The sequence below is a fragment of the Schistocerca cancellata genome, chromosome 1 (assembly GCF_023864275.1).
Source record: "Schistocerca cancellata isolate TAMUIC-IGC-003103 chromosome 1, iqSchCanc2.1, whole genome shotgun sequence".
Lineage (NCBI taxonomy): Eukaryota > Metazoa > Arthropoda > Insecta > Orthoptera > Acrididae > Schistocerca > Schistocerca cancellata.
The window spans coordinates 7686490-7708093 of record NC_064626.1 but is presented as its reverse complement, the minus strand read 5'-3'; the positions used below and the strand labels follow the sequence as shown (position 1 = coordinate 7708093).

Below are 21604 nucleotides of genomic sequence, written 5' to 3'. Positions count from 1 at the left end.
CACTATGTCTGATGGCAATCCTTTTTAATGACAAAGCCTCTTTTTTTGTTAAGCACTAAGTAGACAAGTTTTGGGAAGTAGCAGGAATATTCAAAATGAGGAGTGGTTCGGTCTCAATACAAACCAGTGTCCCCAAGACAAATTGCTTGTATTTTTCACCTGTGGTAAACTGGGTGATGTTCTGATCTTCATCATCTCACATAAGAGCTTAAATATGGTCCAGGTTATTATATTCCATAGAGATCTCCTCCTCCAGTCCGATGACAAGTAGCATGCCAATCTACAGCCATGATTTGTACACTTTGTCAGGCGTGTGTATAGGGGGCCTGAGGACAACAGGGTTGCTTCTGGTGCCTTCATCGTGGCCTTCAAAGGTGATTCGCTGCCTGAAAAGATAAACCAGTGTGACGTTAAACCATATGTTAATTCTCCTATGTGGTGCTTCAAATATTGGAAATTTGGGCATATGTCCTCTCGTAACACCAGCCCCACATGTCGGGACTGCGGACGTCTGTCACACAAAGTTCCTTGTGACCCCCTTCCGGTTTGTGTCCGCTTGGAGAGCACCATTCCTCCTGTTTACCGGACTGTGCCATTTTTCAGGAAGAGCAGAAAATGGAGTATAAGACCTGGACAGACTGACCTACACAGAAGCAAAATGGAAATACGACCACCTAAATCCTGTGAACGTGATCTCCTATGGTGTAGCTATGATGAACGTTGCCATCTCTGGCAACAGTAACCCCACCACCTGTTCCTCGAAAAGTGGGCCTTCGGTCCTGCCAGACTAAATCTGCCTTCTTGTTGCTTGGGGGCACTCCTCCCATTCCTACCCAAACGTCTACTTTGGGAGCAACGCCACCCCGTCCCGCTCACCATCAGAGACAGTGGTTCCCACCCACCCCTCTTACTGAGAAGCAACAGCCTCCTCTGGCTCCTCTCGCAAGAAAGGGGTCCTTTGGGACATTGCCTTCCAACAGTTCTGCTGCGGTGAAGCCAGACACAGGCCAGTGGCTAAAGGAGCCCTAAGCTGCTACTTCCCAATCATCTCCTGTTCCTGTCTGTGTATGTATATGCATGTATATTACATGCAACTGAGGGAGACAGGACTTCAAAAAAATGGTTCAAATGGCTCTGAGCACTATGGGACTAAACTGCTGAGGTCATCAGTCCCCTAGAACTTAGAACTACTTAAACCTAACTACAGTATTTGCTCAAATCTAAGCCGCACTTTTTTTCCGGTTTTTGTAATCCAAAAAGCCGCCTGCGGCTTAGAATCGAGTGCAAAGCAAGTGGAAGTTCTGAAAAATGTTGGTAGGTGCCGCCACAACTAACTTCTGCCATTGACTATATGTAGTACTACACAGGCATGCTTTGTAGGCACAAAGATAAATACTGGCTCCTCTTCAGTAAATACATTAAAAAAAAAAAAGGGGGGGGGGGGGGTTGAAGACGAGCTTTTTTTCTCCGCCCCGAGTTTCGACCACTGCATTTTCATACATTATCCAACGAAGTAAATACAAATTCTGTATTGTTCATTTTCGAATGTAGCAGAATTTCAATGTACTACAAAAAGACATGCAAGACTGTTTGGAGTGTTTGGCAATATGGCCAACTCTACTTTCTGAATTTTTTCCTACCTGTGAGAAGAGATGGTTGCTAATAGGAACCTGATGAAATGTTAATCACATGCAGTATTCTCTTCACCATAAGAATAATACGAATATCAACATTTTGTCATGTATTCTTTCGTGTTTGCTGCTATCTCATTTAAATCCTGCCTGCCTAATAAACTACGAAACTAGAGTGAGACAACAGCAAACGCGGAAGAATGTACGTATCGTGTCATGTTTATATTCATATTATTCTTATGCCTAATAGTGATACAGACAGAAATGAAGCACAGCAACTGACTAGATTTTTAATTCTAAGATGACTAATTTCTGTGCAGAATTTGATGTACTAAAGAAGCGACCGCAAAGATTTTCAAACGGAGAAACATTTTCGCCTAACTCTAATTCAGAACATGTTCTATCATACGCAGTCTATTATTTGGTTCTTGTTGATCATTATCAAAGAAAGCAGCAGTGTAAGTAACAACAAATAGCAGTCTCTTGCCATTGTTTCGCTAATGAGACGATTACTCTCTCTTTTTTTTTTTTAATTGTAAGCGGTGGTGGCGCGCACAAAAGCAAGCCATGCCGCGAGCGGCGACAGGCCGTAAACACGCACTATCACAATGCGACAAACAATGCGTGACACAGTACAGTAATGCATTTTCAGCTTAGAGTGACGCAAACACCTATAACAAAAAAAAAAAACAGCACTCATCAGATCAAAGCAAAATAAGCAATCGATTCAAACCAGACGAAGCACGTGAAAAAGGAAGGGTACCCGTATAAATACGGACGGAGCGCCTGACGCATAGCAATGGCTACCTGGTAAAGCTTAACTGCTAAGCTTACGACTCGAACCAAACTACTGTAGCTGTATCGTCATTCATTCGACCTAAATTGATTCTCATATTACAATGGACCAACTTTGTTTCGATTTGGTGGTGCGGCCTAAAACTTTACTCTCCCCTTGAATTTCGAGTCTCAAATTTCCGGTGCGGCTTAGATTCGGGATTTTTTTTTCCCTTTATTTCGAGTCTCATTTTTCAGGTGCGGCTTAGATTCGAGTAAATACGGTAACCTAAGGACAGCACACCCATCCATGCCCAAGGCAGTATTTGAACCTGCGACCGTAGCGGTCACGCGGTTCCAGCTTGTAGCGTCTTGAAGGACTACAAAAGTTGAAGATGTTATTACAATTTTTAATTACTTATGTTCTTAGCACATTGTTATTGCAGGTTCAAGCTTCATGAATCATAAAAAAAATCTTTCACCGAAGTCCTCAAAACAAACAAGCAACCTCAACGGGTTCCTAAAATAATCAGAAGCATTAACCAAAAATGACTCATACATCAAGCAGCAGCAATCGAAGCAGATAAAAGGAATAGCCTTTGAATAAAGAAACAAAATGACTACATAAGAACAGTACTAGAATTTTTGACGGGAAACAATATTACAGAAATACTTATAAAACCAACTAACAAATACGCTTCCGAAACCAAAAAAGTAATAAAAAGTAATGTTACATGCAGTATAATGCTGTGTGCGAGTGATTGCCATTTGTAATTATTATCTCTGGTGCAGTTTCTGACTTATATTTTTCTTGATTTGTTTATATGCTGTTCTGTTGTTTAATTTTCTAGTAAAGGAGTCGTATGAGTTATGTATGGTTATTTTTTTTTTTTTTTTTAAATGTTGCAATCAGTTAAATATAACTAGTACCACAACAGTAGCAACACATTTCTCACTGATTGGGAAGAAAAAGCAATACATCTCTATGAACCCAAGAACACCCACACTTCACACACAGACTAGGATCCATAAACCCCAAATTCCAATATGGCCTCTAGTCAACTGGATAGATAATCCAACCTACACAATTATCAAAAAATTAAATAGTCTCTCAAACAAATATTACACTTACCAGAACTTACCACAAAATCAGACATACAAATAACAAAGAATGGAAAATTTGTATCTTTCGACATCACAAACCTGTATACCAACATTCCAATAAATGAAAGAGTTGATATAACAGAAAACAACCATGTACAATACTGAAAACTGCCAGTCTCAGCAATACTAGAAATAATAGAGCTACTGAAACTAGTACTCAACCAGAAGCATTTCGAATTTAATAACAATTGTACAACCATAAAGACGGAGCCGCCATGAAATGCAGTATAGAAGGTGCTATCGCTGATATTTTTCTCAATACCTTTGAATGAGAACTATTCAGCCCTACAAACAAGGGACTAATAAAATCATATACTACTTTCGTTATGTAGATGACACACAGCTTCTAATAGATGGATCTGACAGAGACATACAACACATCCACAATACATTAAACAATCTGCACCCAAATATGAAATTCAACAGAGAACTAGAAAATAAAAAGTCCATTCATTTCCTAGATCTAATGATAAAAAACATACACAACAGGCATGAATTCGAAATTTACAGGACACATACCACATCAGACAACATCATAGATGCATATTCATGCCATCCCGAATACACAAATACACATATTTCCAAACCAGATAAACAGATCCCGGGGTACAGGTACACCAAAATACATAGCAAACACAAAGAACTATAACCCCACTATAGTAGACCAACTATATGAAAATTGCACAAAGCCAGTACACAACATAATACATAATGACACAAAACTTACCAAAAGAAAAGAGGAAAAAAAAAATCACCTACATGCTGCAGGCATATGTGATACCCACATCTGACAAGTTAAAGAAAATATTAAAGAAAACCATAGTAAGATTTGCATTGTGCACTGTACACATCATCAAAACACAAGTCCGATCTGAAGACACAAAACCACCAATCCACACTCATGCCGGTCTATATATAATCAATTCAGCGACTGTGACTAATTCTATATAGGCCAAATAGACAAATTTCAAAATATGATATTAAGAACACACAAAGACATAATGACACAAACCAATCCACAGACTTTAATCACATCAGAACAGAAAATGCCACGTAAACCAGTTAGAACATGCTATAGAAATCTTGCACGTAACACTGAAGGGCCCGACACTAAATCTTCTCAAAGAAATGGAAATTTACACTCGTACTCGCACATATCCCAACCAACTCTTAAATGAACTAACTTAATTAAAACATAAAAACTATATTGACAGTTTTATTGAAATCATTCAAAATCGATCTTGGGTGAATAAATGAAACACAGATAACACCACCAATAAACAAAACAAAAGATAACAAAATCGTACAAATTCACAGATTAATATTAAGAGACATAACCATAGTACCAATAAACAGAATGAAGATTATATCTACTCACAAACCCATAATATAAATCAGAGACATAACAATAACTCCAGCAAACCCATAGAATAACAATCCAAAGTTGTAACCGTACTACATCATGAAAAGCGTTCAAACATGAAAATAATTGACCATCTTAAAAGTAGTGTGCAGTACCTGCATAAACTGACAGCTAATGCATCTCCACCTGTATTAACATTTCGACAGCACTTGCAATAATGATGTGCTAAGTATGTAAGTAATTCAAAATTATAATTTGTAAGTAACAAAAATGTGTGTTTCGGGATTGATTTTTTTTGAAGATAACTTGAAAGTGGTCACGGGGTTCAAAATGAGCTCGCAGCAATCAGAACAACTCAGTAAAAACATTCTAGCAGCACAATTGGTTTTTCAGTCTCCTCTTAGTCATTGTCTTGAGAGTTGAAAATACAGTGGCTTGTGAAGTTTTATGTATGGTTAGCCCATGAGTAGAACTACTGTAAGGCCATGTGAAATTTTATTGTCTTCTTTAATCAAAGGCATGATGACATTAGTTGCTAGTGGGCATTGAATTAAATTGGGGGAAAGTTGAAAAGTTGTGCATGACTGTGACTGAGACTGACTGACTGACTCGAACCTGTATTTTTCCATTCCCTGCGAATGTTTGCCTCGACCCCTGACTGACCCGATTTCACAACTGATCTGCACACTACTGACATAATGCCCCTGCCCATTATCTTAGTTTAATACATTACCCACCAGCAGTTAATGTCGTTATTCCATTATAGTGCCCCTGCCCATTACTTTACAGGGTGTTTCAAAAAAGACTTTACAACTTTGAAAATTCACGTAAATTAATTTGTAATACCTACAGAGGTGATTGTAGTGTCAATTTGTAGAGAAATATATCACATTTTTGTCTTGCATAGTTCGCTAGTGCTGAATCGCACCTTCAGGAATGCTAGCGGCAGTTGTGTTAAAAGATGGCTGCCTTCACTGGGCCTGAGCATGCTAGCTGTGTGTTTTGGTTTGAAGAATCAAATTCGGCAACAGCAGTTCAGTATAATTTCCGTACAAAGTACGCTAAAGATCTCGTAGTAGGCCTACAATTTATGAGTGGCATAAATGTTTTAATGACATCTGGGATTTTCTCAGTGACTGCTTTCAGGGTCAATGGATTGGCCGTGATGCGCCAGTTGCATGACCTCCCCCCCCCCATGTTCCCCAGACCTGACACCACTCGACCTTCCCTTTTTTTATTCATCAAGGATATTGTGTTTGTACTCCTGTGCTGGCTTCTCTACTTGACCTGAGAGCACGAATTTACGCTGCCACTGACCACATTACACCTGCAATGCTGCAGCGAGTTTGGGAAGAAATTGACTTATGATGGGATGTATGCATCATAACCAACAGAAGCCACATACATCGTCTTCAGATTAAGGTAAAAATGTCCATGTGCTTCCTTACAAAATGACACTAAACTCAGCTCTATATCTTCATTCAACAAATTTATATTAATTTTTAAAGTTCTAAAGTCCTTTTTGAAACACACTGTACTTTAATTCACCCCAGGGTGTGTGTGTGTGTGTGTGTGTGTGTGTGTGTGTGTGTGTGTGTGTGTGTCTATATATATGGTTTTGTTGCAGGCTTATGAACTCAGTATGTGGCAAATTAATTTTTAGTTTTTTGCATGTAGATATCTTAAAGATCTGTTCAGGTGGTCACAGGAGTGGGAGTGTTTATTGCAGTTGACAAAAATATTCTCTCTATTGAAGTCGAAGTTGAGTGTAACAATAAAGTTATCTGGTCGTGTATAACCGGCCTAGGTGAAACCAGGCTAGTTGTTGGATGATTTTACAAGCTGCTTGGTTCTGCTATGATAGTTCTAGTCATTTAAAGAATGTCTAAGGGTAGTTGAGTTTAGTTCCAGTATGATTGATGCAGGAGAATTACAGTCAGAGTTTTAGCACATTGTAAATCATCATCTAGAGAATTATGTGCCAAGTAAGTGGAATACGGGCAGAAAAGACCCACCGTGGTTCAACAATGAAATTCAGAAAATGCTGAGGAAACAGAGGCTGTTCCACTCGCAGTTCAGAGTAGAAGGCACAATTGACGGCAAGCAAAGGTTGCTAGTGATTTGTGCACGAGTGAAATGGTTTATGTGTGAAGCATACAACTGCTACCAGCGTCATATCATAGCAAAAGATCTGGCAGAAAACTGTAGAAAATTCTGGTCCTATGTAAAATAACTGAGTGTGTCTAAGGCTTCCATCTGGTCACTTGTATGTTGTCATTCTGGTGTGGCTGTTGAAAGTAGCAAAATGAAAGACAGAGTTTCAAATTTCACGTTTAATAAATCTTTCACACAGTAGAATTGTACAAATGTAAAGTTGTTTGACCATTGAACGGAGTCCCATATGGGTGACATAATAATAACCACCCCTTACGCAGAGAAGCAGCTGAAGGAGTTGAAAACAAGTCAGTCTCCAGGTCCAGATGGAACTCCAATTCAGTTTTTCAAACAGTGCACTATGCTATTGGCCCCTTACTTACCTTGCATTTGTCATAAATCTCCAGCCCAGCACAAACTCTCAAGTGACCAGAAAAAAGTGCAGGTGACTCCCGTTTATAAGAAGGGCAAAAGAATTGACCCACAAAATTACAGAGCAATGTTCATAAGTTCAGTTTGCTGCAGAATCCTTGAACATATTGTAAGTTCGAATATAATAAATTTTCTTGTGACAGTGTCATATTTCCACGAATCAACATGGTTTTAGCAAGCGTCACTGGTGCGAAACTCAGCTTGCCCTTTTCTGACGTGATACACTGCCAAGTATGGATGAAAGGCAACAGACAAGATTCCATATTTCTTGCTTTCTGGAAGCATTTTACACGGTGTACCATTGCAGGCTGTTAGTGAAGGTATGAGCATATGGAACAGGTTCACGAATATATAAGTGACTTGAAGCCTTCTTAAGTTATAGAACCCAGTATGTTGTCTTCGATGGCGAATATTCATCAGACACAGGGGTATCATTTGGTGTGCCCAGGGAAGTGTGGTAGGTCCACTATTATTAACTATATCCATAAATGAATTTTTGGATAGGATGAGCAGCAATGTGCGGTTGTTTGGTTGGTGAGTTGAATGGCAGCTAGCTCTAAATGTAGAAAAATGCAATTTAATGCAGATAAGTAGAAAAAAACTGGTAATGTTTGGATACAGCGTTAGTAGCATCTTGCTTGATGCGGTCACGTCATTTAGATATCTGGGCATAACACTGCAAAGCGATATGTAATGGAACAAGCACGTGACGATTGTGGTAGGTAAGGTCAATGGTCGACTTCAATTTATTGGCAGAATTCTAGGCAAGTGTGGAACATCTATAAAGGAGACCACATATAGGACACTAGTGCAATCTATGCTTGAGTACTGCTTGAGTCTGTGGGAAAAATGAAATGAGCGTGTGGCATTGTTGGCCAGGAGGCCCCATCCGGGGAAGTTCAGCTGCCAATTGCAAGTCTTATTTCAGTTGACACCACATTGGGCGACTTGCATGCCGGTGATTAGGATGAAATGATGATGACAACACAACATCTAGTCCACGAGCAGAGAAAATCTCCAATCTGGATGGGAATCGTACCCGGTCCCACTATGCGGTAGGCAACCATGTCACCACTCGGATAAGCAGAAAAAGAAAGACATTGAAGCAATTAAGAGGTGGGCTGCTAGATTTGTTACTTGTAGGTTCGAACAACATGCAAGTGTTACAGAGATGCCTTGGGAACTCAAATGGGAATCCCCAAAGGGAAGGCTACATTGTTTCTGAGGAGCACTATTGAGAAAATTTAGAGAACCACCATTTGAAAGTCACTGCAGAATGATTCTGCTGCCTCAAACCTATATTACGTGTAAGGATCATGTAGACAAAATACAAGAAATTAGGGCTCATACGGAAGCATATTGACAGTCATTTTTTCCCTCGTTCTGTTTGCTAATGGAACAGGAAAGGAAATGACTAGTAGTGATAACGAGGTACCCTCCACCACGCACTGTATAAGATGGATTGCAGAATATAGATGCAGATGTAGAGGTGACTGTGGAAATCTGTCACAGATCACTTTCAGACAACTTCCACGGCAGTTTGAACATTTTCTACTGTGGTGTTTTAGTTGCTTACAGTCTTTCAAAAAGCCCATCAAACTTACGCAGCGGATTCTCTCTCTGGCCACTGTAATATCCCTTCCCCAAGTTAGCTGAAATTAGGACTAATTATCTCTTGAATGAATGTGTACTGTACTCTCTGACTGTGCAAAATAAAAGAGAATGTAATGAATGTTTGTGAAGTTAAATGCAGGACTTTCCCTAACAAAAATCTTGAAGATCCTCTGAAAATAACTAATTATTATTATTATTATTATTATTATTATTATTATTATTATTATTATTATTCGTGGATGGATCACTTAGGACCACGCGTAATTAATATTTATTGGCCTTCCTTTTCGCCCAGTATTCCTTTATAAACAACGAATGGGCTAGCTTTCATTGCGTAGACCACGTATGTCGGTTAGTTTTTCTCTCTTCTTCCTCAAAACCCCATGTGTTTGTGATTTTTCTGATTTCATTTCTATCATGTAGATTTGGAGACCCTAATTCTCTCAGGTCTTTTTCCATCTGTTTGTACCAGTTCGGTCTTGTAGTTTTGTTCTTTAAAAATGTATGGATTTTGTGCGTTAACCTGTTTGAGTCCATTCTTTCTAAGTGCCCCATGAATTGGATTCTTCTCATGCGCATTGTGTCTGTTATTTTGGAGATATTTTTATATATTTCTGCATTGGGTTTTGGATAAAGCACATCATCTTTAGTTCTTGGTCCTAGGATTTTCCTCATTATCTTACGTTCTTTCACTTCTAATTCCTTTTTTAGTGTTCTGTGTTGAAGGTTTAGGGTCTCAGATGCGTAGAGAGCTTCGGGTCTAATTACTGTTGCATAGTGTCGTATTTTGCAGTTCCACGAGAGAATCTTTTTGTTGTAAATGGTTTTTTGTTAACTGAAACATCGTCTCCATTTTGTGGACTCTTGATCTGACAGATTTCTTTTCATTACAATTTTCTGCCATCCATTATTATGATTATTATTGTTGTTGTTGTTGTTGTTGTATCTCCAGCAATAGAGATTCGTTGGAGTTAGAATTCTTCTTCTGAATCTCAGCAATGTCGATCCTGGGACTCCACAGCTGTGGCAATCGATGATTTAGCATTGATGGTTTTGCACAATCTCAAAGAAAAATGGGAGGGGAATGAAAATGGCAGCAGGTCCTTAATCATTGTAGTGAGAATAAATCCATTTTCGGGCTATTGAATATTACTTTTGAGAAAAGATGGCACTGTCACTCGTCACTGGTTTTGATCTGTGTTGTTATAAATTCGATGCAGGCTCTTGAAATTATTTTTGTAACAGGATGTAAATCTCGCTGGGAAGACTTAAACATATATAATGTCCAATGTGAAGTTTTAAAAGAATGAATTACCTTTTCCTGTTTTGTTGTCTTTGACGATGATTATATTCGCTATTTGTTCATCAAGATGCACTCTTTCGAATTAAGAGTTTTTAATCCTTCCATCTTTTCTATGTAGACACCAAACATTAAAGTCACAATTCTGATTCCAATGGCGGACTATCCCTTTCATACAACAATATTTACCTCTCTCTCGTCCCACTAGAAAGACAACACAGCTGACAAAGCCAGAGATACAATGTACAACAGTCTCTTTTTTAGCATTGCTGCTGCCACTCGCAGCCACTGTGAGTGTCAATATTACCATTCTAGGTTTTTACATATAAAACAATGTATAGATTTTTTACTGTGTCCAAATCGTCGTAAGAAAAAAACAATTGTGCATTTCATTGCATTGGTGGCGACTTCAATTTGCCCTCGATATGTTGGCAGAAATACATGTTAAATCCAGAGGTACGCATAAATCATCATCCAAAATTGTGTTAACGCATTTTCTGAAAATTATTTCGAGCATTTAGTTCTTGAGCCCACACGAATAGTAAACGGTTGTGAAAACACACTTGACCTCTTAGCAACAGGACACGTACGTACCCCCTGGTAACGGCCAGGCCCAGGGAGGGGTGATTACCCGAGCTGATACCTTCCGAAAGTGCCGATTGGTCCCTCCGTCTGTTCGTCGGGAGGTGTGACCTGAGGTGTGAACAACACCTAAGGCGGGAGTGCCCTCAGAGAGGCCCCCCACAAGGGAGGAGCGCGCCATCGGAGACGCCAGTAATCATGGGGGATTCTTCCGCAATGGTTTCCTCACCTTCCACTATGTCTGCTCACAAGCGTAAGTTCACTGAGTCTCAGCCACAGACAGTTCTTCCATTGTTGCCACAGTTCCTTGTTGTTTCTCGGTCTGACGAAGGTCACGACTTCTCCACGGTCAACCCTTTCATTATTCAGAAAGGTGTCGACGCAGTTGCAGGTCCTGTAAAGTATAGTTCCAGATTAGGGAATGGCACCTTGTTGTTTGAATCAGTCAGTACCCTCCAGGCACAAAAATTGCTGCGTACTTCACTGCTCCACACCTTCCCTGTCCGGGTTGAAGCGCACCGCACTTTAAATTCCTTGCGTGGAGTCGTTTATACACGCTCCCTCGATGGATTGTCTGACGAAGAAATTCAGCACTACCTGTCTGACCAGGGCGTAATGGCTGTTCATAGAGTTATGAAAAGGGTTGACAGGAACATCATTCCAACCCGCACTGTCTTCTTGACATTTGACAAAGTTCAACTCCCATCGAAGATCAAAGCAGGCTATGAGAGAATTTCCGTTCGCCCTTACGTCCCAAACCCTACGTGTTGCTATCGGTGTCAGTGGTTCAGTCACACCAGCCAGTCCTGTTCCAATCCGGCCAAATGTGTTACGTGCGGCAAGGATGCCCATGAGGGTGCTTGTCCACCTCCATCCCCTCGCTGTATCAACTGTATGGGTGACCACGCTGCTTCCTCTCGAGATTGGCCCGTTTTTAAGGACGAAAAGCTCATCCAGGAAATCAGAGTGAAGGAAAAGATGTCGACCTTTGCTGCTCGAAAATTATTCGCCAGTCGACAACCCACCGTGCCTCAGACAGGAAAATACAGCACTGTCCTTGATTCTCCTCGGCCAACAAAGGAGGCGGCCACGCAGACTTGCGACCTCACCTTTAGTGACACGATCGTCAGATCAGCCAGCGCAAAAATCGCCCGTTCAACCTCACCACTTTCGCCTGCCCACTCTATGGCTCACCCTTCATCGGGTTCTGCTAAATCTTGAGCCCAAAAGTCAGACACCAAGACTTCGAAAAAAGAGCATACTCGTGAAGATTTTTTACGTACCCCAACTTCACAACCATCGGTTCCTCCTTCATCTAAACATCATATTTCCAAGAAGGCTACAAAGAAACCCAGTTCATCTCCTTCCCCGCCAAGGCGTGTCCCATCTACAGCACCACCTGGCGGAAATCGCCATCGGCCGTCTTCTTTATCGCCGAGGCACAATGCTGGCGGCCGATCAACCGGCCGATCGCTGGTGGCAGGAGCTGCTCCTGAGCAACCTATAGATCAGGATCTTCTGCCTTCGGCTGAATGCCATTCCATGCTGTCGGTCGCAAGCTCTGAGCAGTCGTTGAGTTGACTGCACCCTTGGTCACATTCGTCCATTTTCTGTTCACCCTATGTCCATTATCCACTGGAATATCCGCGGCATTCGAGCCAATCGGTATGAATTGTCTATCCTCTTACGATCCTACTCGCCGGTCATCTTTTGTCTTCAGGAAACAAAGCTGCGTCCCCATGACCGCTTTGTTCTCCCTCATTTTCAGTCCGTCCGATATGATCTCCCCTCTGTTGAAGGCACTCCAGCCCATGGAGGACTCAAGATTCTTCTCCATGATACTCTCCATTATCACCGAATCCACTTAAACACTTCCTTCCAAGCTGTCGCTGTCTGTCTTTCCCTTTCTGGATACACGTTTTCTCTTTGTACTGTATACATTCCATTGTCCACACCAATGGCACGAGCTGATCTCCTTCATCTTCTTGGTCAGCTTCCACCCCCCTATTTGCTGGTTGGGGACTTCAATGCCCACCACCCGCTTTGGGGATCTCCACATCCTTGTCCACGTGGCTCACTATTGCTAGACGTCTTCACCAAGCGGATCTAGTTTGCCTCAACACTGGGGTCCCTACATTTTTGTCTGCCTCCACAACAAATTTATCTCATTTGGACCTAGCGGTCGGTACTGTTCCACTAGCACGACGCTTGGAATGGTTCGCCCTTGATGATACACACTCAAGTGACCACTTTCCATGTGTCCTTTGATTGCAGCCTCAACTGCCATATATGCGCCCGCGACGCTGGAAGTTTGCCCAAGCCGATTGGACAGTTTTTTCATCTGTCGCGACATTCGATGACTGTCACTTTCCTAGCGTCAACGATGAGGTCACTCATATAACAGACGTTATTCTTACAGCTGCGGAACGTTCAATACCACGCACCTCCGAATTGCCCCGGCACCCCCCAGTTCCTTGGTGGAACGAGGCATGCCGTGACGCAATACGTGAGCGGCGGCGTGCTCTTCGCGTTTTCCGCCACCATCCTACTTTGGCCAACTGTATGCGCTATAAGCAGTTCCGTGCGCGATGCCGTCGTGTCATCCGCGATAGCAAGAAGGCAAGCTGGAAATTCTTTATTAGCTCATTTAACACTTACACTCCCTCCTCGGAAGTTTGGAGTCGGCTTCGACGGTTCTCAGGCACGCCTAGTTTCTCCCCGGTCTCTGGACTCACTGTCGCCCATGATACATTAGTGGACCCCGTCGCAATTTCTAACTCATTGGGTCAGCACTTTGCTGAGATTTCGAGCTCTTCAAATTACCCGCCAGCGTTTCTCCCGAAGAAATGTGCAGCGGAAGTGCAACATCTTGCTTTCTCCTCTCAAAATCGCGGAAGCTACAATACTGTTCTCTCCATGCAGGAACTCCAACATGCACTCTCTTCTTCTCGCTCCTCCGCCCCAGGACCGGATGGTATCCACGTCCAAATGTTGCTGCATTTATCAACACATAGTCTGCGTTACCTCCTTCGCCTTTATAATCGAATTTGGACCGACAGTGCTTTTCCCAGACGATGGCGGGAAGCTATCGTCGTTCCTGTTCCGAAACCTGGAAAGGACAAACATCTCCCCTCTAGCTATCGCCCCATTTCTCTCACGAGTAGTGTCTGTAAGGTTTTGGAGCGTATGGTGAATTACCGTTTAGCTTGGTGGCTGGAATCCCGCAGTCTTTTAACACCTGCCCAATACGGATTCCGAAAGCATCGTTCCGCAGTTGACCATCTTGTTGCTCTCTCCACTTACATCATGAACAATTTTCTCCGGAAATGCCAAACAGTAGCAATATTTTTTGATCTGGAGAGAGCATACGATACCTGTTGGAGGACAGGCATCCTCCGCACACTATTCTCTTGGGGCTTTCGAGGTCGGCTGCCCCTTTTTCTTCGCGAATTTATGGCAGAGCGCATATTTAGAGTGCAGGTGAACACTACTCTCTCCCGTACCTTCTCCCAAGAAAACGGGGTATCCCAGGGCTCCGTGCTGAGTGTTGTACTGTTTGCCATTGCCATCAATCCAATTATGGATTGTCTCCTTCCTGATGTCTCGGGCTCCCTCTATGTGGACGATTTTGCGATCTACTACAGCTCTCAACAGACCAGCCTTCTTGAACGACGTCTTCAAGGATGTCTCGATCGCCTCCACTCGTGGAGCATCGAAACCGGCTTCCGTTTCTCACCCAGTAAGACCGTTTGTGTCAATTTTTGGCGACGTAAGGAGTTTCTTCCGCCCTCCTTACATCTAGGTCCTGTCAACCTTCCGTTTTCAGACGTCGCTAAATTCTTGGGTCTTATGTTTGACAGAAAACTGTGCTGGTCCTCCCACGTTTCCTATCTTTCGGCTCGCTGTCTGCGATCGCTTAACACCCTCCGTGTCCTGAATGGTACCTCCTGGGGAGCGGACCGAGTGGTGCTTCTCCGCCTCTATCGCGCCTTAGTGCGCTCGAAATTGGATTATGGAAGCATAGTGTACTCCTCTGCTCGGCCGTCTATTCTTCGGCGTCTCGACTCTATCCACCACCGTGGATTACGTTTAGTGTCTGGAGCTTTTTACACTAGCCCTGTGGAAAGCCTTTATGCTGAGACTGCTGAACCTCCGCTGTCCAATCGGCGAGCAGTCCTCCTGAGTCGTTATGCTAGCCATCTGTCTTCCATGCCTGCTAATCCAGCCCATGACCTTTTTTTCGACGCCTCCTTTGATGTAGGGTATGCAGGCCGCTCCTCCTCCCTACTACCCCCGGGAGTCCGCTTCCGTCAATTGCTCCATTCTCTTTCCTGCCACTTTCCGAAAACCTTTTTGACAACTTGGGGTACAGCACCGCCTTGGCTCCGTCCCCGGATCTGCCTGCTCCGTGACCTTTGTCAATTTCCCAAGGATGGTACCCCTACACTTGTTTATCGTCGGGCATTTGCGGCTCTATGTGCACAAATGACGGACGCCACATTTATTTACACCGACGGCTCGAAAACATCATTAGGTGTAGGGAGTGCCTATATTGTTGGCGACACCCCAAATCACTTTCGACTTCCCGACCAGTGTTCGGTTTATACTGCGGAGCTTTACGCTGTTCTCCAGGCTGTCCACTACATCCGCCGCCATCAGCGGATACAGTACGTTATCTGCTCCGATTCTCTCAGCTCTCTCCTCAGTCTCCAAGCTCTTTACCCTGTGCACCCTCTGGTCCACCGGATTCAGGACTGTCTGCGCTTGCTCCACCTGGGGGGCGTCTCAGTGGCGTTCCTCTGGCTCCCGGGACACGCTGGTATCTGTGGGAATGAGGCGGCCGTAATGGCGGCCAAGGCTGCAGTCTCTCTTCCTCGGCCAGCTATTCAGTCGTTTCCCTTCACCGATCTCCGGAGCGGTTTATTTCGCCAAGTTGCTCATTTATGGAATGCGCATTGGTCAACACTTCCCCGTAATAAATTGCGGGAAGTGAAAGCCCTTCCTTGCGCTTGGACCTCTTCCTCCCGAACGCGTCGTCGGGAGGAGGTAATTTTAGCTAGACTCCGGATAGGGCACTGTCTTTTTAGCCATAGACATCTTTTAAGCGGTGATCCTCCTCCACTCTGTCCCCACTGCTCTCAGCCGTGGACGGTCAGACACCTTTTAATTGAATGCCCCTATTTTAATCCGTTACGCTCCCGTCTACAGCTATCGCCTGATCTATCGTCGATTTTAGCAGATGACACGCGCTCAGCCGACCGCGTTCTCCAGTTTATTAGTGACAGTGAAATGACGTCAGTCATTTGAAGTTTTTTTTTGGGGTCAACCACCCCCTGTCTGTAGTGGATTTTTAAGCATTCTTTCTACTTTTAGTTTCTCCAATTTTATGAGTTTGTTCCCATTGCTGCTGGTTTTAAATTTCGGTTTTTTACTGTCTTAAGTCACGGGCTGGGCGCTAATGACCATAGAAGTTTTGCGCCGTAAAACCAAAACAAAAACAAAACACAACACAACACACACACACACACACACACACACACACACACAGACACACACACACACACACACGACCACTGTCTCTGGCTGGCCTCGAGGCTGCTGAGCCAAGCCAGATATGGTGGTCATGTGTGTCAGTTGTTTTGCCAGAATATGTGTGTGTTGGCAGTTTTATTGTTGTGCCTGTCTGCTTCTCATTTTAATAAAATTGTTGTTATTCCGTCCTGGGTTTTCCGTTGTTTGATTTTTGAGTTAGAATGTTTCCTGAACAGCTAATATGCAGACTAAAACAACTGAGGGCTCAACCTAGAGGGAAAACTATGCATTGAAGGGTGAGAAGGAGTAACCCAAGTTTCATGGTTGCAGCTTGATTTTTGTTCTATGGTGGTGATGAAAACTTGAGGACTACCCCTCGTAGCATGCATGAGTCACCTGGTAGATGAAAGAACCTCGTTGGTATATTACCTCTTGAAGAATATCTTTGTCTAATAGGTGAATTATTTCTGCATTCACATACAGTTACAAAACATACGAAGTACAAGGAAAAAAATTAACAAGTTATGTCCTTTGCTTACAATAGACACATGAAAAGCGTATTGGCACAGCCTTGACATTTAAAGAGTTTTAGTCTCACGGTAGTTACTGATATTGAGTAGACTTTCTCGTATCGTGTATCATATAGTCCTAAGTCAGTGGAATAGCACAACACAAACCACTTTTGCATTATCAGATACCACCATAATACATAGCACGTTGAAGCACTGTAATGTTACAGACATAATGGCTTTATGTTTTGTGAATTAATACCCTATGTTGCTGATCTTTGAATAGACTAATGTATAATATTCCTCGTTCTCCTTTCTCTCATTGGAATTTATCTGAGAGGTGGTAAAAAGAAGAGTATCCACTATTAATGCAGATGGGTCATTGATATTTCTTTTCGAATGTAGCCCATATACTGTACTTGTTTAGTATTGTTTGTTCAGTTTCTTGATAAACTACTCATGGTAAACACTTATGCACATCAATTCAAATGATACAATAGCATGTTTTTGAAATTTTATTTTCAAATTGTTTTGCAGCCAGAGAACATATTACTCTCCTCTGACAAAGAAGAAACTCTGATTAAGGTGTCAGACTTCGGTTTATCAAGATTTGTCACCTCGGAAATGACAACAGTCTGCGGAACACCTTTATATGCTGCCCCAGAGGTACTTGTAAAAAATGGAAGAGGGGGCTATACAATGCAAGTTGATGTTTGGAGCCTGGGTGTAATTTTATATGCATGGTAATTATCTTGAGCTGATACAGTTAAACCATTTTCATTTATAGCTCTTTATTTGTAATACAGGGATATTATAATGACTTGAAAGCAAATGAGAACATTGCAAAAACCCATTAAAAGTTCATTTTTCAAGTTAATGTGTATATTAAACAATAGTTATAACAGGTCAGATACTACCAGGAACTGACTGAATTGTTTGTATAGTTACAGCTTATCCTATAACTGCAGTTTGACAACAGCTCGTTGTTGTTGTTGTTGTGGTCTTCAGTCCTGGGACTGGTTTGATGCAGCTCTCCATGCTACTCTATCCTGTGCAACCTTCTTCATCTCCCAGTACCTACTGCAACCTACATCCTTCTGAATCTGCTTAGTGTATTCATCTCTTGGTCTCCCCCTACGATTTTTACCCTCCACGCTGCCCTCCAATACTAAATTGGTGATCCCTTGATGCCTCAGAACATGTTCCACCGACAGATCCCTTCTTCTGGTCAAGTTGTGCCACAAAATTCTCTTCTCCCCAATCCTATTCAATACTTCATTAGTTATGTGATCTACCCATCTAATCTTCAGCATTCTTCTGTAGCACCACATTTCAAAAGCTTCTATTCTCTTCTTGTCCGAACTATTTACTGTCCATGTTTCACTTCCATACATGGCTACACTCCATACAAATACTTCCAGAAATTACTTCCTGACACTTAAATCTATACTCGATGTTAACAAATTTATCTTCTTCAGAAACGCTTTCCTTGCCATTGCCAGTCTACATTTTATATCCTCTCTACTTCGACCATCATCAGTTGTTTTGCTCCCCAAATAGAAAAACTCCTTTACTACTTTAAGTGTCTCATTTCCTAATCTAATACCCTCAACATCACCCGACTTAATTCGACTAGATTCCATTATCCTCGTTTTCCTTTTGTTGATGTTCATCTTATATCCTCCCTTCAAGCAACCATCCATTCCGTTCAACTGCTCTTCCAAGTCCTTTGCTGTCTCTGACAGAATTACAATGTCATCGGCGAACCTCAAAAGTTTTTATTTCTTCTCCATGGATTTTAATACCTACCCCGAATTTTTCTTTTGTTTTCTTTACTGCTTGCTCAATATACAGATTGAATAACATCGGGGAGAGGCTACAAACCTGTCTCACTCCTTTCCCAACCACTGCTTCCCTTTCATGCCCCTCGACTCGTATAATTGCCATCTGGTTTCTGTACAAATTGTAAATAGCCTTTCACTCCATGTATTTTACCCCTGCCACCTTCAGAATTTGAAAGAGAGTATTCCAATCAACACTGTCAAAAGCTTTCTCTAAGTTTACAAATGCTAGAAACGTAGGTTTGCCTTTCCTTAATCTTTCTTCTAAGATAACTCGTAAGGTCAGTATTGCCTCACGTGTTCCAGTATTTCTACGGAATCCAAACTGATCTTCCCCAAGGTCGGCTTCTACTAGTTTTTCCATTCGTCTGTAAAAAAATCGTGTTAGTATTTTGCAGCTGTGGCTTATTAAACTGATTGTTCGGTAATTTTCACATCTGTCAACACCTACTTTCTTTGGGATTGGAATTATTATATTCTTCTTGAAGTCTGAGGGTATTTTGCCTGTTTCATACATCTTGCTCACCAGATGGTAGAGTTTTGTCAGGACTGGCTCTCCCAAGGCCGTCAGTAGTTCCAATGGAATGTTGTCTATTCCGGGGGCCTTGTTTCGACTCAGGTCTTTCAGTGCTCTGTCAAACTCTTCACGCAGTATCATATCTCCCATTTCATCTTATTCTACATCCTCTTCCATTTCCATAATATTGTCCTCAAGTACATCGCCCTTGTATAGACCCTCTATATACTCCTTCCACCTTTCTGCTTTCCCTTCTTTGCTTAGAACTAGGTTTCCATCTGAGCTCTTGATGTTCATACAAGTGGTTCTCTTATCTCCAAAGGTCTCTTTAATTTTCCTGTAGGCAGTATCTATCTTACCCTAGTGAGATAAGCCTCTACATCCTTACATTTGTCCTCTAGCCATCCCTGCTTAGCCATTTTGCACTTCCTGTCGATCTCATTTTTGAGACGTTTGTATTCCTTTTTGCCTGCTTCATTTACTGCATTTTTATATTTTCTCCTTTCATCAATTAAATTCAATATTTCTTCTGTTACCCAAGGATATCTACTAGCCCTCATCTTTTTACCTACTTGATCTTCTGCTGCCTTCACTACTTCTTCCCTCAAAGCTACCCATTTTTCTTCTACTGTATTTCTTTCCCCCATTCCTGTCAATTGTTCCCTTATGCTCTCCCTGAAACTCTGTACAACCTCTGGTTTAGTCAGTTTATCCAGGTCCCATCTCCTTAAATTCCCACATTTTGCAGTTTCTTCAATTTTAATCTACAGGTCATAACCAATAGATTGTGGTCAGAGTCCGCACCTGCCCCTGGAAATGTCTTACAATTTAAAACCTGGTTCCTAAATCTCTGTCTTCCATTATATAATCTATCTGATACCTTTTAGTATCTCCAGGGTTCTTCCATGTATACAACCTTCTATCATGATTCTTAAACCAATTGTTAGCTATGATTAAGTTGTGCTCTGTGCAAAATTCTACCAGGCGGCTTTCTTTTTCATTTCTTACACCCAATCCATATTCACCTACTACGTTTCCTTCTCTCCTTTTTCCTACACTCAAATTCCCGTCACCCATGACTATTAAATTTTCATCTCCCTTCATTATCTGAATAATTTCTTTTATTTCATCATACATTTCTTCAATTTCTTCGTCACCTGCAGAGCTAGTTGGCATATAAACTTGTACTACTGTAGTAGGTGTGGGCTTCGTGTCTATCTTGGCCACAATAATGCGTTCACTGTGCTGTTTGTAGTAGCTTACCCGCATTCCTATTCATTATTAAACCTATTCCTGCATTACCCCTATTCGACTTTGTGTTTATAACCCTGTAGTCACCTGACCAGAAGTCTTGTTCCTCCTGCCACCGAACTTCACTAATTCCCACTATATCTAACTTTAACCTATCTGTTTCCCTTTTTAAATTTTCTAACCTACCTGCCCAGTTAAGGGATCGGGCATTCCACGCTCCGATCCATAGAACGCCAGTATTCTTTCTCCTGATAATGACATCCTCTTAAGTAGTCCCCGCCCGGAGATCTGAATGGGGGACTATTTTACTTCCAGAATATTTTACCCAAGAGGACGCGATCATTATTTAATCATACAGTAAAGCTGCATGCCCTCGGGAAAAATTACGGCCGTAGTTTCCCCTTGCTTTCAGCTGTTCGCAGTACCAGCTCAGCACTTGCTTTAATTTTGGACACCAGTATACATGGGGAGGAGTACTCCAAGTCAAACCATCTCGCTATATGTGATGGCTGTAGAGTGGGCAGTAAATTTTTATTTTTTCTCAGGTTTAAAAAGTCCAGTATAAGTAACCACTCTGACAGACAGCAATAAGAATTTGAATGGAAATTGGGGCCATAAGGCAAGGCAAATCTTATGGGGTGTCATGTAACTCACACCATGTACTGCAGTATACAGACAAAGAGGATTATTATACAGCAGGTGTCGCATAAGACTCAAATTTCTATGATATGTTTTATGTCATTGGAGTGCTTGATGTAATGATTGGTGGAAAGGGTGGCGTTTATGTTGATACAAGATGCAATCGACCCTTGTCTGGCTGATTTCACATTTCTTGTCTATATGTCTCGTGCCACAGTGCAGTGATAAATGTAGTCTGAACAGACTCTTCATGTGCTCTGTCAGCTGCAGTACTACTACTCCTGTGAAGTTTTAGCATAGT

The 21604-nt window shown here is 42.1% G+C and overlaps 1 protein-coding gene across 1 annotated transcript in view; it reads left to right on the top strand.

Annotated features, from left to right (window-relative positions):
• Positions 1 to 21604, top strand: part of LOC126163903 (ovarian-specific serine/threonine-protein kinase Lok-like) — a 229738-nt gene that overhangs the window by 136000 nt on the left and 72134 nt on the right. Inside the window, exon 6 of the mRNA XM_049920194.1 lies at positions 17593 to 17798. Within this exon, the coding sequence (XP_049776151.1) occupies positions 17593 to 17798 (206 nt within the window). The remainder of the gene's footprint in view (positions 1 to 17592; positions 17799 to 21604) is intronic.